The 18,316-nt window shown below is 39.1% G+C and overlaps 1 protein-coding gene across 1 annotated transcript; it reads left to right on the top strand.

The window, feature by feature from the left end:
* The first annotated feature begins 6,466 nt into the window (after positions 1-6,466).
* LCD (Pyridoxal phosphate (PLP)-dependent transferases superfamily protein) lies at positions 6,467-17,881 on the top strand. The gene is made up of 2 exons (XM_089167550.1): positions 6,467-7,992; positions 16,879-17,881. The coding sequence occupies exon 1, from the start codon at positions 6,621-6,623 to the stop codon at positions 7,986-7,988; it is 1,368 nt and encodes a 455-aa protein (XP_089023676.1). The 5' UTR covers positions 6,467-6,620; the 3' UTR covers positions 7,989-7,992; positions 16,879-17,881.
* The last annotated feature ends 435 nt before the right edge of the window (positions 17,882-18,316 follow it).

Below are 18,316 nucleotides of genomic sequence, written 5' to 3'. Positions count from 1 at the left end.
GGTTCCTGAAACCAAAACAATGGTGAAAGTGGGCCGCCTCTAGGGATGGGAAGCCACCTCCAATGATTGAGTCAGTTCAGGTACGAAAACCAAAGTCTCTCTCTTGAGGAATAAATGCTCAAGGAGATGATGAAGAGAATGTTCTTCAAGAGTAAATGTAGGAGAATAATGGCTGGAGCATTCAAGTCTTACCCTTGCTCAGGCATAGTGATGATATATATATAATATAGCTAATCCATACCTTAAAATATGGTGGATGCTTATTAACCTTACAATGCTCATTTGATGAGATGAAGGGTGGAGATGACTTATTGGAGAGGCTTGCTCAGCAAGCTAGACCGTGTGATCTTTAAGACAGTTGGAGATCTCGAAAGTGAATCAAGTAGTTAGCATCGAGTTGACCATGATGTGACACTAGTCCTCAATTGGGGAGACAAAATGTGGGTGTGCAGTACTCGAGGCAGGCTTTGGTTGAATGAGAAGCTTCCTTGCCAGCAATGAGCATTTAATGATTCTTAGTGCATTCAATACAAAATTAAATACAATGATTTACGTCTAAAAAAAGATATGCCGGATCTCTTATGAGCGCTACTTTTGTCGGGAAGTCACATGGTGATAGCTATGTGTCACTGCTATGCCTTCTTCTCAGCTTCTCAGCTGACATCTCTTCCGAGAAGTGCCATGTTTGAGAAGTATTAGATGAACCACTTTGGACTAGATTTGAGCCCTTGGCTTGGTCCAAGTGGTTTGCTCCGGTTCAGTGGCTTGAATCATAATGTCTAACATAATAACAAAAGATCAGGGTTATGTTTTTTGAGATTTTTTGCTAGACATTGTTGTGAGAATTTACCATTAATACCTATAATGTTCCAGGCAAGGGTTTTTCATGGCAAAATTAAAAAAGTTGTAAAGGTTAAAAAGATGTATAAAAGAGAAAGGTCCAAAGATTTGCAACACCTTCACCCTACCAACACCAAAACGTAGACCACAAGTGAAAAGGGTAGGAAAAGAAGGCAACACAAAAGACAAGAAAAAGAAAAAGGCAACGAAAGAGACAATAGCACAACAAATAGAACTTCTAATAAGATTCATCCGCAAAGAAACAGAAACAGGAACAATAAAACAACCATTCAAACAACCAAAAAGGGCAACCTACCACAAGTACCTCAAATAAAGTGAATGATAATTATGTCCTTAATGAGGTTTAATGACCAAAATGACCACATCCCTCTCCCTCATACTATCTCTGTAAAATCCGGCCTTATCCTAACCCTGACTCGGCCCGAATTTTATACTGTTGCAAGTCCGAAGACCCGAAATGGTGGTAGAAGAGACCTGTGGGCCCTCTTAGTGGATGATTCGATGCTTGATGCTGAGCCTATGGACATTGACAATGATGCCCCTCACTTGAACACATTGTCAGTATTGGGTGAAAAATGTGCATCGATGAAGATTGAATTAGTTGAAGCACTTCCTGGAACCCCGTGATCAATCCGAAGTTATTATCTGAAACTAGACTTGTAGGAGAAAACTCCGCTCGATTTGACCCTGTATAGCCTCCCGAATCCACTACTGAAGTTGCTGTCATGGCTTGGTCGACTGCTTGGTTGACTGACAGTCGACTAGCCAATCGACCAAGAGTAATGGAATTTGAAATTACACTAAATCTCTTCCCATTTTGCCCCCACCTTTTTGGAACTCGTGAATGAGGACCTAAACTAATCATTGGCACTCTAGAGCTCGAGGTTGGACACTCTCGGGCTATTCCTTGATGTTTGGGAAGATTTTGACTCCAATCATTATTGTATACATTAATCATCAACTCAAGGTATGATTTCTTCTATTCCTCTTCTAATCTATCCATTTTTCTATCAATTAATGATCTTGAAACCATGGCTAAAGTGCTGCAACCTTGCAAACACTTAACCATGAGTTTCCCCCTTTCAATTCCTTAATCCTCCCCCACTCATGCTAAGTTATGATTCAAATGAGATTAATTGCACTCCATCACTTTAATTCTATTCAATCTAACCTATTTTGATTCTAATCTGATATGTAGATGCATGATAAGCTTAGACTATAATGGAATTAAGATTCTAGCTTGGTTCTTAACACTCATTTGATTGATTCCTATCATCCTTTGCAATTTCTATCAATTCCAATTTATTTCTTGTTAAGTATCATATATAACCTAAAATTTCGATTTGGGTATTTTTGATTGAACCGTTGGATCGTCATGAAAATTAGTGTGTAGTATCCTCTTACTGTTATAAACATGCCCTCCAAATTTCATGATAATCGGAGCACCGGAAGGGCAGTTTCGGATCAATTTTCCATTGCTGTCTTGAAGTTAACAAGTCTTGATCGACTGTCAGTCGACCAAGCCAGTCAACCAATAGCTGTTAAGGCCTTGTACTCAGCCGAATTGATCCGTTTGAACCCCGATTCAATTGCTTTCTTCTCTGACATTACTTGTATGATTATCTAGGGTATCAACACTGATTTTGGGACCATACTTGGTGATCATTAAAACTATTTATGACTTGATTAAGGTAAGGATAGTCGTTAACTTAAGTATGTTAATTATACCAACATGCTTACATTATGGGGACTTAATGGTTATGTTCATATGAGTATTCCTTTACTATACATGACTGTTATATGTTTTCTTATCAGTAATAGAATGTATATATCATTTAGAATATCATGTTCAGTTTTACTTTATGATTTTATATATGATTAATCATGTTATGATATGTATTTGTTTATATGATGAATCATTGATTTAGTATAATATGATGAGATTGAGTTTGTGATTTGACTATGTATGACTTGGGATTGGGAAGTGTCCTTCCGACACTTCTGTCCTTGGACATCGGAGGGAGTAGTATGGGATATTCCCCGAAGGTGTCCATCGACGCTTTCCCGGGTTGTTGGATGACATATATAGGATTGTCTAGGTGTATGGTTAGGATATTTTCCTTTGTCGTATCAGACCCGAATTGGAAGGGTATTGAGATCGAACAACCCATGGTAGAGTATGGTTGAAGGGCGCTCAAGATAGGTATCCACTCCGTGAGAGGACTTGAACTATACTGAGGATACCCGAAAGGGGCCATTTGTTGGTAGGGTTGCAAATGGATAGACCTGGGCTCACGGGCGCTCAAGACCGGTAACCAACCTGTGAGAGGACGTGAGAGCTTCCCATTTACCATTTGTGGATGACCAATAAGGTTGATGAGTCCGTAGTTGGAGTTGGTCGGTGCCATAGGATACGCTGACTTTAGTGTGAAGGATACGGAACCGAGTTGGTCGGTGCCATAAGGAAAGTATTCGGATCTGACATGATATGACTAAGTAGATGACTTGCATTGGGCTAGGCTTCGCCACGACATGCGCCAATACTTATACCAATGGTGATGTGAGAGAGTGGTGACTAAATCCCCAACCATGGCTTGATGAGGACCTCACCCAATTACCACGGCAGACCCAAGATATCTTATGATTGAGGGGGAGTGACTGACAACCCAAAGAAGTATGGTGCTATGGCTTAAAGCATGTCTACCTTAGAGACTAGCATACTTAAGATTAGAATCATATTTCATCATTGTCTCATATCATATTGCATCATATTGTGACTTGTATCAAATGAAATGTGTATTATGAAACGACTTGCCTTGCTGAGTTCTTTTTGAACTCATTCCTTTTGTGCAATTTGTTAGATTATACTGCAGGTACAGAAGACCTTGATGGCACATCCTATGACCCGAGCTATGATCCCTCATACTACCCTTCGGGTGATGGCTACGTGGAGAGTCAGGATTGCTATACTGAGGAGGGTTATAGTGCGTACCAGGGTTAGCCCCACATTAGTGAGGGAGCGGCCACGTTGGGTTTACTTCATCCACACTTTTGAGGAATAAATCATTAGGATAGAAGAAACCTATGTGTAGGCCCCATTTCCCTGGATAACTGTAATCATTTGGTTATCTTCACTCTAATTATTATGGATTTGTTCTTGGCACAGATTGTAACTTAACTTTATTAACTACATTTCCGCTATTGCTGGAGGTGACTTTTGATCACTTCTTCTCTTTGAGACTACCTCTATATGAAGTTGACATTTAATATTTCCGCACTCTGATTTACTATCTTCTCTTATTCAATTGATCTATTTATTGCTTGTTTTATACATTGATTATATTGTTCATGATTATGTTATCGTGTATGTGGGAGGCATGGTCGCTCGATCCGGATCTTCGGGCTGTGGATCACATCCCGGGTATGCCAGATAGGATACCGGCTGGGTGGATGTGACAATCTCTCTCCTATCCAACTCTTAGAAGTGGTGAATGGATTCTTCCCTTCACTCATCTTCTTTCTACACTTTACTGGAAACTGTCTACCAACGCCGTAAATCACCACACCCCTCCTTGCCACCTTCCCCCTCCCCTACTGGAATTCACCCACCAAATCCCAAAAAACCCTTTCAGAATTCGACTACCCATATTTCATTTTGGTCAGGAAGTTTGCTCTGTGGTTTCTGCTCTCTAGATTCCAAAGGAAAAGAAAAGAGATGGTCTCTGGATCGTGTGTGAATTTGTTGAATTTGGTCACTCCTCAAGAGGATTTCCCTAACATCGGCAGATAACGTTTGCGCTTGCGTTTGAGATTTTGGGAAGCTTCTAGGGTTTATTTCTTCGGTTAAACCCATTTCCACTGCCGCCACCAGCTCCATCGCCAAGACCACCCAATTCCAATCTGTCTTGCAAGGTGAGAGGTAGATTCGTTAACCGCTTCACTTCTTTCATTGCTGAGCCAAGCTCTTCCTCCTCAATCAAAACCCTTGTGATTCTTAAGAATTTGAACGACAGAAGGAAGAATCTAAGGTTTCAAAGAAGGAAAAAAGATGTGTTCTTGAAGTATAACTGTATAAGGTACTTCCTTCAGGTTCTTCGTTTGTGTAATTCATCATCATTTTTGCTTTCTAGAACTAATTTTTATTTAGTAAGAGAGGCTCTTTCTGGTTTCTTTTCGAGGAAAATCAACATGTGGGTGTTGCGGAATTTGCCTGAATTAGATAGAATCTTATTTGGCATTTTTGGGTTTCTGAATTTTTTTTTAACTATCCCTTACTTTTTTGTTCTCCAATAAAAAAGGAAGAAGTTTGCTATAATCTAGCCCAAGGGAGGAGGGGAAGTGCAAGGGAAAAGAGGTGGAAGGAGCCGAGGATCAAACACAAGACCTCCTTGGGTTTTATGCCTCCATAAGAGGCTGCCACCCATTGTGCTATAAGCACACCACAAGGTTAGCCAATAATGTAGTTTGGTTAGTTGGATTTGTATTATAATACTACCGCCACTTATTTGGGGTGCAGAGACTGAGTTTGGGGATTCACGTCATCAACTACACATAAAGTGGCGGTAATCTATTGGCATTCAATTTGGAAATGCCACCTATATTTTAGATGTAGCGGTTGGATGGTTGGAGCTATGTTAAGCCGAGCTATCCACCTACGGATCATTATAACTCAAATCTACCTAACTTGTCCAATCAAGCCCCAAAACAAAATTTCACCTTTTCACTCGTCTCTACTCAAGACCGTCTCTAGTTTCTTCTCTCCCAATGATGTCAGCATTGCTACCACCACCATCATTATTTGTACAACCTTGAAATAATGTCCCTCACAGAAATACAAACTACATGTTCAACGATTCAAGAGGGAAAGAGTGTTGATTGGGAATTGTGGCGAAGAAATGTTTTTTTTAACCTTCCTCTAAATATAGTCATTGACCTACACTTAATTGTTGCAACAAACCAGAGCACCCACTACTACATGTGCTAATAGTTTTGGCATCGGCTTAGAGAATTCTAAGTTACAAAGAACAAATTCAAGGCAAATTTCAACTGAAACCTTCTGACAAAGAGGTTAACTGATTCGATAGTTTACCTTCTCTTCTTCGTTGATTGAAGGTCATTGCAAAATTAACTACGTGATTTAACGTAAAATTTTGTAATATAATGTCATACTTTTTCCCATAATTTACATCATTTACAAATTATTCTTGAAAGTTATTTCATAATTTATATCCGTTACTGATGCAACCCAAAAACAAAAGGATTTCGTTTTCCATTTTTTTTTTCTAGGTTTGAGATAAACAAGGATATGATATGAGGCTTTCAAAAATACAGTAGATGCTGATTTATCATTTTTGAGATTATTCATGAAATTTCATATTTTTCAATATAGAATTTTTAACATGATCAATTTCATCAAACCAAACGCAGCGTGATCAATTTCATCAAACCAAACGCAGCGTAAACGAATGATGTTTGTTTTTCTCTACCAAAAAAAGAAAAGAATGATGTTTGTTTTTCTCCCAGCTTAAAAGCGACACGTCGACGTTGTCAAGAAGCGACAAATTTCGTTAGTAGCATACTCGGTCAGCTGGACTTGGACACTAGCTCACAAACAAGTTTCCTAAGGCGAATAAGAAATAGATTTTCTGTTTACCCCAATTCCCAAAGAAAGAAAACAAAAGAAAAGCGTGTAAGGAAATGGAATATAATTCCAACCCTAGCTCTGGTTTCTGCGGCTAAATCTTAGGTTTACTACGATTATGGATTCTCAGCGGAAAGAAAATGGCGACGTTTCTCACGAAGATGAAAATAATCACGTCACGAAGAAGCAAAAGCTCTCACCTTTCATTTCTGAATCTGAAATTCGGGAGGAATTCTTACACCACGAGTCTAGTGTTGCTCGGATCAACAACGGCAGTTTCGGTAGCTGTCCCGCTTCAGTCATGGCTGCTCAGCAAAAATGGCAGCTTAGATTTCTTCGGCAACCTGACGATTTCTACTTCAATCAGTTAAAGAAAGGGATTCTTGAGTCGAGGGCTTTGATTAAAGATTTGATCAACGCCGACGATGTCGATGAGGTCTCAATCGTTGATAACGCCACGACTGCTGTCGCAATTGTGCTACAACAGATCTGTTGGGCGTTTGTCGAGGGGAAATTTCAGAGAGGAGACGCCGTGGTCATGCTTCACTATGCATATGGTGCCGTAAAGAAATCGATTCAGGCGTACGTTTCTCGTGCTGGGGCTTGCGTAATTGAAGTCCACTTACCGTTTCCCGTAAGTTCGAACGAAGAAATTATTGCTGAGTTTCGGAAAGCTTTAGAGAAAGGAAAATCTACTGGCAGGAAAGTCAGGTTAGCCGTTATTGATCATATAACTTCGATGCCAAGCGTTGTAATCCCAGTCAAGGAATTGGTTAAGATATGCAGGGAGGAAGGTGTTGACCAAGTCTTGGTGGATGGTGCTCATTCAATTGGTTCAGTCGTTGTTGACATGAAAGACGTTGGGGCAGATTTTTACACTAGTAATTTGCACAAGTGGTTCTTCTGTCCGCCTTCTGTTGCATTTCTTTACTGTAAAAAATCGTCAACTTCGTCGGACATCCACCATCCTGTGGTTTCTCATGAATATGGAAATGGGTTGGCCGTAGAAAGTGCTTGGATTGGGACGAGAGACTATAGTTCTCAGCTTGTTGTGCCATCGGTTTTGGATTTCATCAATAAGTTCGAAGGTGGAATTGAAGGAATTAGGAAAAAGAATCATGAAGTCGTTGTTCAAATGGGTGAGATGCTTGTCCAGGCTTGGGGAACTCATCTTGGGACACCGCCTGATATGTGTTCTAGCATGATCATGGTTGGGTTGCCTGCTGGCCTTGGGATTTCAAGTGAAGGGGATGCCCTCAAATTAAGGGCCCATTTGCGGGAGAGTTTTGGCGTTGAAGTACCAATATATTACCAAGTACCGAAAGGGGGTGACACGGGAGCGGAGGAAAAGAATGATTGTATAACAGGTTATGCAAGAATTTCTCATCAAATTTACAACAGGGAAGATGATTACTACAAGTTTAGAGATGCAATTAACCAGCTTGTACAAAGTGGTTTTACTTGCAAGATGCTCCTCCCAAGCTGATAAGGTATGTTTCTGGTCATGAAAGTTTGGTTTATCTTTCTTTTTTGTTGGATATTTATTTTCCCTTAGCACATATTAATAAAGAAATGTAGAACGATGAAGTTCATGGATGAAATTATTTTGAGTTACTTAGACACATCAAGGAATATACATTGTTTAATTTGACTTATCACATATCTGTTACTTCTTCTCATATAGAAACATTGACAATAGTTTCCCTGCTTGGATATACTTGTTATTCAAGTAAATTGATCAATTTGAATGCATAGGGAAAATACAGAGAGCAGATATTCAATGAAATTATGGTTACCAAATCACGAATCTATAATATTTCTTGAGTTATGTTTGTCTTTAAAAAAGGAAAGGGGGGGGGGGTCATAGACATATAGCCTGCTCATTAGGCATGACTTGCTCACTGTTGGTGCGATATTACTTCACTATAATGTTACATAGGTTTCTAGCTTCATTGCTATGGGTTCTTGCAGTGTTCCTCAAAAGAGGCTGTTTCTTAATCTTACATGTCGGCTAGGCTATGAAGCTTATGATGTATATTAGTGCATATTGATTTAGTAATAAAGGGCATGTTGCTGAATTCTAGGGCTTTCTCCTTTTGTATTTTATTGCTTTTTTATGTGAGTTTTTAAAGGTTATATGACACTATCTTTTCCCTAGCTGCTGAAAAGCAGTTGACTAGACTGGAATCACAAGTTCTCTTTGATACCGACAATTGTGAAAACTAAAGTGTAGTATATGTTTAGTTTGTTTTGTTTTTCTTTGTTTTTGTACTTCTGCATGTTTTAAAAACTGCACTTCTTTTCAATCAAATGCAATCATTGCCACCTAGATTGTTCTCCTTTATGGCTATGATTTCCATGTTCCCTACTGTACTGTGTGTTCTATTGAAACTTCAAAAGAGATTTAACTAAAAATCTTCCAGAACTCTTCTACTTGATGAGTTTAAAGTTGTTGCAAGTCTAATCTGAATAGCTGACCCATAGTTTTTTTCTCACCATTGAACAACTCAACTCAGAGTCTACTACCCTTATCCCAAGTTCCCAACTAAACGGGGTCAGCTATGTGGGTGATTTTTCTTCAATCAGCTCATAAGCTATGCATGTTTTCCCTCACCACATCTCTTTAGGCCTACTCCTGGCTCATTTAGATCCTTCAATCTGAATTGAGTCACCCCTCTGTATGGTGCATTTTAAGGCCTCCATTTTGCAAGTCAATGCCATCATGAACCATCCAGCATGGATACTTGATTCATGGCTTTTTCCTACATTTGAAATATGGAAAGAATTGCTTGAGTGTGGGAAACCATTGGGGGAACCTATAAATAATCAGTTGAATGAAATGGGTTCAATTGTATTCTAGATTCATGCGTGAAACCATAGGCCATCTTTACCACTCTTCTCTTACTTTCACCTCCTTTTATTAATGTTGTTCTTCTTCCTTTTCTTCTGTATCATTTTTCTTATTCTCTTCTTTCATTTGATATGTTACTGTTCATCTTGTCATTGTTATTCTTATCCTTCTAATTATCTATTAGTTACTCTGTAAACTTCTCTGCAACTGAACCTGGTTTACATTTTCACTTCTAGGTTCACAAATCCCTTATTATCGAGTTCTTCCCTAATATTTCAGAACCTAATTCATAGTCACAATTCTGATGCCAAGCCTTAAAGGGCCTAAACACAATAGTCAGTCAGCAAAAAATTACAGTATCCCACACCCACCTCTTTTGTGCGCAAAGAGATTGATTAGAAGAAGGGGAGAGGGAGGATAGAGCATGTATGTCATGTCATAGTGTGTAGCAGTGGGAACTAGGAATGGCCTGCAATCACTTCTCCGTTCCTTATGTTGCACTTGCCGGGAATTGCTGGCAGTCAGCATATTCAAAGACCTTTGGATTGGAGGTTGGATGACCACTTCTGATTATTTCTTCATTGACTTCCCTTCTTTCTCTCTGTTTTTCTGCACCACTTGGGTTTTCTGTTTGTCCAGAATAGTTCACCTACTACAAGTTCTGTAAAAATTCCCTTATATGGTTCACTAGTCTGTGGATTTTCTGCACAACTGCATAGAGGGTTTTCTCTTGCTGCCTTGCAGCGCAATCTTTACTTGTCCATTGGCAGATCCCAGTCTCTCCCCAAATACTGCATATGCTAGAATGCCTCTACAGATGTGGGTAACCTCTTCTTTGACTGCCTCTTCTCCTCAACAGTTGGGAATGATCTCCTGGCCAAATGCTGGCCTAGAGGGTGGACCTGGGTGAACATGTCTGGGAAAATCCTGTTGTGGCATCATGATGAAGGTAGCTTTTGGTGATGCTGTTTCTCAAATGCTTTCTCAAAGTCTGGATCTCCTCCCCAGTGTGCTGATTTTCCTTTGAATAGGCTTATTGTAGTATTTCGTGGTCTTTCCCCATCTATTTTACAAGCACATGCCTCCTTCATAACAGCAATGTTTGCAAGTTGTTTTGTTCTTTTCTTCCCCTCCATCCATGGGAAGTGATTGTTTTTCTGTTCTTGGGTAATGGATTTTTTATTTCCAAAAAAGTAAAATAACAGAGTATTTTTAATCATTTTTTGTTAACTTGGAATCTTGACTACAGAGCTGAACTTCTGCATTACTATTCTAAGTCTGTTATCCATATCAGGTTACTACCTGTTCAGTTCTTGATCTGAACCTTAAAATATTGTTCAGAAAAACTCTTGCTGCTGAGACTTATTTGGTAAACCAGATTTGATTCTCTTGTTGGTCTCTATTTCTTTTTGCTGGTTTGAGTCCATTTGAATTATATGCAATTCATTTTGACTGCACACCTGATGGCCCATTACTGCCTTGCTGGCTCTTTTTGCATCTGAAACCTATACACATTTAGAGTTCAGATTGCGTTAATTAGTATCATTGGTTCAAACTGCTATTTGGTGGTCCACTTTTTTCTCTTCCGTCTCCTTTTTTTTCTTTTTTTTTTCCATGGAGTTCTGTTATACTGATAATGCACTTAGACCAGCCTTTAACCAAAGCTGTAAAGTCGTCTGTTGGGGCTGCTCGTAGTCGCAGAGAAGCCAGTTTCCATTCCTCTTACTTCTCCTATTAGTCTACTCGTATGCTGACCTGCATAACCAGTAAGTTAGATTCCATTAATTGGATCACTGCTACAGTATTGAGTTCTGGATCTGAAAACAAGCTGAGTTTTTATGGTCGAAGCTGGAAGATATAGCACGATACAATAAAATTTGATGCAGGGAAGTTTTTTAGTAGTTTACTCAGCAGTCTTCTTTTTCTTTCAAGTTTAAAAATTTCCTCTTTTTTTTTTTTTTTTTGGTTGGGGGGGGGGGGGGGGAATAAAGCAAACTAAGTGATTTGGACCAATTATTATGGACTAACCCCAAAATAAAAAGGGTTGGAGAGGTTGATTCCTCAAGTATAAAACCTGTCTTACTCAGACCTCAAAAATGCGTTGATTCCTTGAAGATGTCACATGCCTCATTTATGAGCCTCTAGGATTCTTTATGATGCATTGCCTCTAGTTGTCCCTCAAAGCTTTCTCCACCCTCACCTTTTTACACATGCCTCTGAAACACTGCTTCAATTAAATTTAAACACCAATAAGATATGGAGAGTTTTTCTATCACTCCTCTATACTCAAAACTTTTACATCTGAGTTCTCCAAAATTAAGTTTCTAACCCTGCCTTCTCTCTTGATACTTGCTAATGTTCAAATTACCTTCTTTTTCCCCATCTCAGTCAGTTCCTCTTTCATGTTGAATTGGGTCATATCTTTCAATTCGAACTAAATGACTTGAACTTGGAGGGAAATATACAAGATTGAAACAACAATCCAGTTTATGCCTCCCAACTCAAATAACTTAGACCAATAAGAAATATGTGGGTTACATGAAGAACAACCCCTTTGAGAAGACGGAACATCTAGTGTCTACCTTTGGTTGTAATTGGATGGATGATGAGGTGGTGGTGGTGAAAATTGATGAGAAGGAGATTCTACAAAGCGACTATTTTAGGTATTTTGGCTCAATCATAAATAAAGGTGATATAGAGGATGGTGTTTCCCGAATAATTAAAATATGGTCGATGAAGTGGGGAGGGGTGTTCGGAGTTTTGTGTGATTAACCTTTTCCTTTAAAGCTCAAAGAAAGATTTGATGGGACTGTTGTTGTATGACCAGCTATGTTGTATGATGTAGAGTGTTGGCTTTAAGAAGCATACAACAACAACAACAACAACAATAAGCCTTGTCCCAACTAAATGGGGTCGGCTACATGGATTCTTGCCCTCCAATCAGTTCTGTTTGAGGCCATGCTAGATACAAGGCCTAAGCTATACATATCCTTTCTCACCACTTCTCCTAAGGTCATCTTAGGTCTACCCCTAGCTCTTCTAGTTCCTTCAATATGGATTATATCACTTCTCCGAACAGGAGCATTTATAGGTCTCCTTTAAACGTGGTCGTGCCACCTCAAACGACTTTCTCAAAGCTTATCACTTATGGGAGCAACTCCCAGACCAACTCTAATATGATCGTTTCTTATCTTATCCATCCTAGTTTTGCCACTCATCCATCTTAGCATCCTCATTTCTGCTACACTGAGTTTATCTATATGCTTCTTTTTAACAGCCCAACACTCTGCACCGTACATCATAGCTGGTCGAACAACGGTCCTATAAAATTTTCCTTTAAGCTTTAATGGAATACGCCGATCACATAAGACCCTGGACGCACTTCTCCACTTCATCCACCCTATTTTAATTCTTTGGGAAACCTCATCCTCTAAGTCACCTCTTTTACTTATGATTGAACCTAAGTACCTAAAACAATCACTCTGAGGAATCTCTTTATCGTCAAGTATCACCATCTCATCATCTGCCCGATCATGACTAAAGTTACAAACTAGATATTCTGTCTTCGATCTACTAAGTTTAAAGCCTTTTGATTCCAAAGCTACTCTCCATGATTCTAATTTGGTATTAATCCCTACTTGGGTCTCATCAATCAACACAATATCATCTGCAAAAAGCATACACCAGGGGACCTCATCTTGAATGTCTTTGGTTAATTCATCCATTACCAGTGCAAATAGATATGGGCTTAAAGTTGACCCTTGATGTAGCCCAACTGTTATCGGGAATTCATTACTTTGCTAATGTGGGTGAGTAGCAACACTAGGAAGGATAAGATAAGGAATGATTATGCTAGAGCTGGTCTGTAAGTTACAAGAAAGTCGACTGAGGTAGCATGGCCATGTTCAACGGAGGCCCTTGAAAGCCTCTATATGGATAAGTGATTTAATCCAAACCGAAGGAATTATGAGAGCTAGGAGCAGACTTATGATAACCTTAGGAGAAGTGGTGACAAAGGATATGAATGATTTAGGCCTTATGTCTAGTATGACCTCAAATAGAGCTGATTGGAAGGCAAGGATCCATGTAGACGAACCCCATTTAGTTGGGATATGGCTTGTTTTTGTTGTTATATGAAGAACAATCCCTTTGTGACTCTGCCTCCTAAAACCAAAACCAAAAGCACGAGCCATGGAAGAGAAAAATGTAGAAAGTAACAACTATCCTGCTGTGACCTCTACCTCCTCCAACCTTCTGTTCCAATACGATATTTTCTCTTGAATTATGTCTTCTAGTTTTTTGTCAGGCAGTTAGAACTCTTGGAAGAATGTCACCTTTGATGTTCTAGAAGGATGCTACTTAACAAATCTATTTGGATCACGTTGTAAAACGAAGCATAAGCTCAGATTGCCATAATGAGATTTAACCTTTGAGTTCTCGTATAAGAACAATTTCTTCACGTTATAGATGGAACCAACATTAGCAGGGATCTCCCCCTTGATCCTCGTCCTTTGGATCATTCTTTGTATTAGTTCTCGTCTTTTAATTGATTAGTTATTCATCCAAAAAAAAAAACATTAGCAGGGATCTCCCCTCCATGGAAATTTGAGCCCAATTGTAGACATGAGAAAATTTTTCAACTTCTTCAATGATTGACACAAGAAAATTGGTGGCTCCCTTGGAGGCCAAGCTCCATGGCTCAAGGAAGAGCTGCTGTCTGAAGTTTCAATAAAGGAAAATTTACAGGTAGGATACAACACTAGAGGCGCTTTCACAAACTGTTGTGGGATAATGGAAGGCAAAGAGTTGCTGGCCAAGAGCTTGAAGTAACTCCCAAAGTGCTGCCGAAGAAGTACCTTCTCTATCTGATGTTCATCATGCCCTTGACCTAGTTTGTAGTTCTGTTCTACCTAAAGAACAGGAGGTAATATTTGAAACTATGTCAACAGTGGTTATACAGGTTTTGAGAAGGAAGAGATCAACGCAAGCAAGGCTGACATAGTGCAAGATAAAGTGGAAATTAAGAGCACTTCACTACAAGCCATCAAAGTTTAAGATGATATTCTTGAAGAAATAGAGTGTGCAGCTCAAATTGTTGAAGAGAAGGAGAACAAGGCTGTGCATGAAACTACATAGGTTCACAAAGACATGATCAAGAAAGCAGTTCAACACATTGTGATTAAAGACGACACCAAGAGCATGGCTGCTGATTTTGAAGATGAGCATACCAAATTCATCATATACCACCTTGGTTCTTTGAAGAGAAAGCTCCCAGAGTTGAAGATTTCATTCTTAGTATTTTTCATAATGCCAGAGTTTTGCCTAGGAATGGTCTGCTTCACTTGTTACTCTCTTCGCTGCCCCCCCCCCCCCGGGTTAACCTTCTTCCCTTTGAAATCAACCTTGGGAACCTTTGTTTGATATGTTTGTGTGGTCATGGGCCTACTTTATGAGCCGAAAAGTTTAGTGCCTAGGCTAAGTACGAGTAATTTAATGGAAATTCTGCCTAAAGTCATAAGGGCAGACTACTCTTTTTATGTTTTTATTTCAGTTTTAAGTATCCTAGTCTAAGTTAATTAGTTTCTAATTTCAAGCTAGAGTGCAGCTTGAAGTCCCAAATCAGGTTAGCATTCCAACATATAATTTATAAATAGACCTTTCCAGAAAGGACAATTTTGAATGAACTAAAATAAGCTTCCCTTGGAGCACTTTGTTTACTTTGGTTCTGTCAGTTAGTTTGAAGATTCAAGCATTAGGAGTTCTGGTTCTGTCAATAGTCTGAAGATCCAAATCCGAGGAAGGTTCTAAGTGAAATCAAGCTTAGACTGTTGAAAGTAGTTGTATAGTTCCCCCCTCGAATTTTCTTGAATTTTTGGAGTTTCCAATACACTCAAAATTCAAGGTCAAATGTATGCCAACTGAACTGTGAGATTTGTCCCACACTTCGGGTACATCATCCCCCCAATCCTAGTGACCTTGACCTCATTCTAACCATCTGGTTCCAAGATATCGACATTTTCTTGAATTTTCATACTTCCTAAAACCCCCAAAACAAGAACCTTCATATCTTATAATTTCACCATCCAAACCCTGCCTAACTTTGGGAATTGTATTCTTATATTGTTACCTACATTCTTTACAAGTTTTTAGCCATTCTGACACTTGTAGACCTCGGTTTCCCATCTCACTTATTATTTCATATCTCATGGAATGGGCTACATACCCTTGACATCCTAAATATCATTTAAGAATGTATGGTTTTTACCTACAAGGCCCTAACTTAACCTTTTTCCCACTAAAATTGAACCTATCCATGAGTTGGTTATCTTAAAGATCTTGGAAGAAGTGGCTCTCATTCAACTGGAGCTGCATCAATATGTGATCTAACTTAACACTTTTGATTTTTCAAATACCTGTCATTTTGTCTCAATGGTTCTTGTATTACATAAAGATGCAAGGAGGTGCTGACATGGATTTTATTGAAGTTACTTTTTTCTCTTGGGTAAAATATATCGAAGTTACTTCACCAGCTTATCATTAGAATCAGTAATTAACAGTGGTAAGATTAGGAGTGCAAGTGACTGAATTAACAGCTGATACTCCTGTTCTTGTACAGTGAAATGGCCATCCTTTGGGAAAATTCCACTAATGTGTTATGATTGTTTTCTGGAGGAATTCAGATATTCCACTATTTGTGTCTCAGTTTCGCTTTGCAAATATCCAACCTCAAACATTTTATTGCAAGGTGTATTGTCCTCTAGAAGGCATGTCTCTATGCATCGCTGCTGCCACCTATTAATGAATTCTTACTCCTCTTTTTCCTGTTTTCCACCTGGAAAGTAAATCTGCATTACAGTACTATGTGACATCTGAACCCATTACTAATATCTATATTAACAATGTGGTAAGTTATATTCCAGTTATCATGTGGTGACTATCTGTTATAACACATAGTGTGTGCTAAGTATCTGTTGTTCCACTCGCACAAAAGGTGGTGAAAATGTCATCTGTGTGAAACCCATGCAATATTTGTTGACCACGTGACCATTCAGATTTCTCATAGTGAGATGGGATTACGTAATACTTCATGCTGGATGGGGCATTAATGATTATCCTGTAAATTTCTGGGTTGAGTTGTACATTTTTTAGAAGAGTTTTATCCCTAGTTTGGATTTTGTACCCTCTCAATCAAGTAGTGCTTTAAAACCTTCTTCGTCTCCCTAGATGTGCCTGTTAATATTTTGACTTGATTTAGCATAGTTGAGATGAGGTAAATGGATACTCCTTGCAGTACTTATAGTCACTGCTTCTTCTTCCTCTTCTTTTTTTGGTGGGGTGGTTTGGGGTTTGAGGGGGGAAGAATATTAGCTGATTCCCAGTTCACCTGTGGGTAGTGAGCCGATTCAGACTTGCAACAACAGATATACCTGGTTCAGTTGGTTTTACTTTCAGCATGTATCTATGCACGCACACTTTGTTGTTGGAGGGGATTCTAATTGGTTATACTTCCACTTTCACTTCACAGGAAAACTCCGGAGCAACCATATGGTGAATAATACTGATGGATGTTCCCAGTGAAAACTCATTGTTCATATCGTGATCCATCCACATGAGGACTCTGTATTGTTGCACTTGTTATTTGCTTCGTCAATAAGCACTGGCATCCTTTTGGGGATCTGGCCTTAATTGGATTATGCTAAATCTACTTCTTCAGGTTTTCATGTCCAAAATAACGTTTGAATGATGCTTTGTCGACCATGACTTACTCTTGAAACACTTTGGTGATGACATGCCTGAGGTTTAGCATCTTATAATACATTAGGCCGAAAAGGTGACAACGGTTGTTATTCCATGCTAGCTACCATTTCGCACCTGATTTGTGCCATTCTGGTTGTCAAGATGTGGTGTAATTCCATCTTTATCATCACCCGTTTAGGATGGTAGTGTTGGAGCCAAAAATGTAATCTGCCTGGAAGGTTTCTCGGTGGGTTGCTTTGATGCACTACTGGCTATCTAAGCTGCTTTTCTTCATGGAGGATAATTTGGGCTTAGATGGAAAAAGCACGTCCCTATCCCTTATTTATAAATAATGCTTTTTTGGGTAAACTGCAGGGTACATTTAGTGGTTGAATTACCAGAGGGAGAGGTGTGGTTGGTGGAGCATTTGTCACTTGTGAAATTGTGTAGGGTACGTTTATGCTTGAATTACCAGAGGGAGAGGTAACGCATTACACTGTGCATAGCCACATTTGGCCAATCTATAGTCAATGCCTGCCGTTCTCAAGTATTCAGTTTTCAGATATGATGCCTCAAACCCCTCTCCTCTTTTGGTTGGTGACATTGTGTGATTAAATTGTTTATGTCCAAAAAGTACATCTCAATGTGTGTTGTCTATTGCGTTTCTTTTATTTTGATTTTTGGTTTCTGCGATAGTCGTTCTGTACATCGCTGGTAGGAAGGGTACGAACCTGGCCTACTCTATTGTCACTTGCCTAATATTCCTTTGTCGAACAACTGATTTGAATTTAAACGAAAATGGTTCAGTCAGAGATGATTGGCCCCTTTTGGTAAAGAGTTATGAGTTTGACTTGTATTACAATAGGAAGCTATCAATTTCCCCAAAAGGGTAGGAAAAAAAATTCATTTGAATTCCTAAAAGTTGATTCAAGTCATTTTCAGTCCTAACTCTTTCTACTTTGTTCTGAATTGCTATCATTTCATCTGGAATTAACAATTTTTGAAAAAAATAATATTAAAAAGGCATCCAACTCTCTAGGGGGAGGCGAGAGGTTATCAGTTATCACATCTAGCCTTTATAAACGATTTCATTTTAATTGGCCTAGCTAGCAGACAAGAAGCCATAATTTCCGCATACGTTATCAAATAATACTGCGATATTTTTGGTCAAGAACTAAATGTGGGCAAAACTAGAGTACATTATAGTCCAAGCACCTCAGCAACTA

The sequence above is a fragment of the Hakea prostrata genome, chromosome 8, assembly GCF_041222555.1.
Source record: "Hakea prostrata isolate BN-2017 chromosome 8, UWA_Hpros_2, whole genome shotgun sequence".
Lineage (NCBI taxonomy): Eukaryota > Viridiplantae > Streptophyta > Magnoliopsida > Proteales > Proteaceae > Hakea > Hakea prostrata.
Note: the sequence above shows the minus strand (reverse complement) of the source record. Positions and strands in the feature narration are given on the sequence as shown.

Excerpts from the sequence above, each read along its gene's own strand:
- LCD (XM_089167550.1), top strand. The coding sequence starts at position 6,621 with ATGGATTCTCAGCGGAAAGAAAATGGCGACGTTTCTCACGAAGATGAA.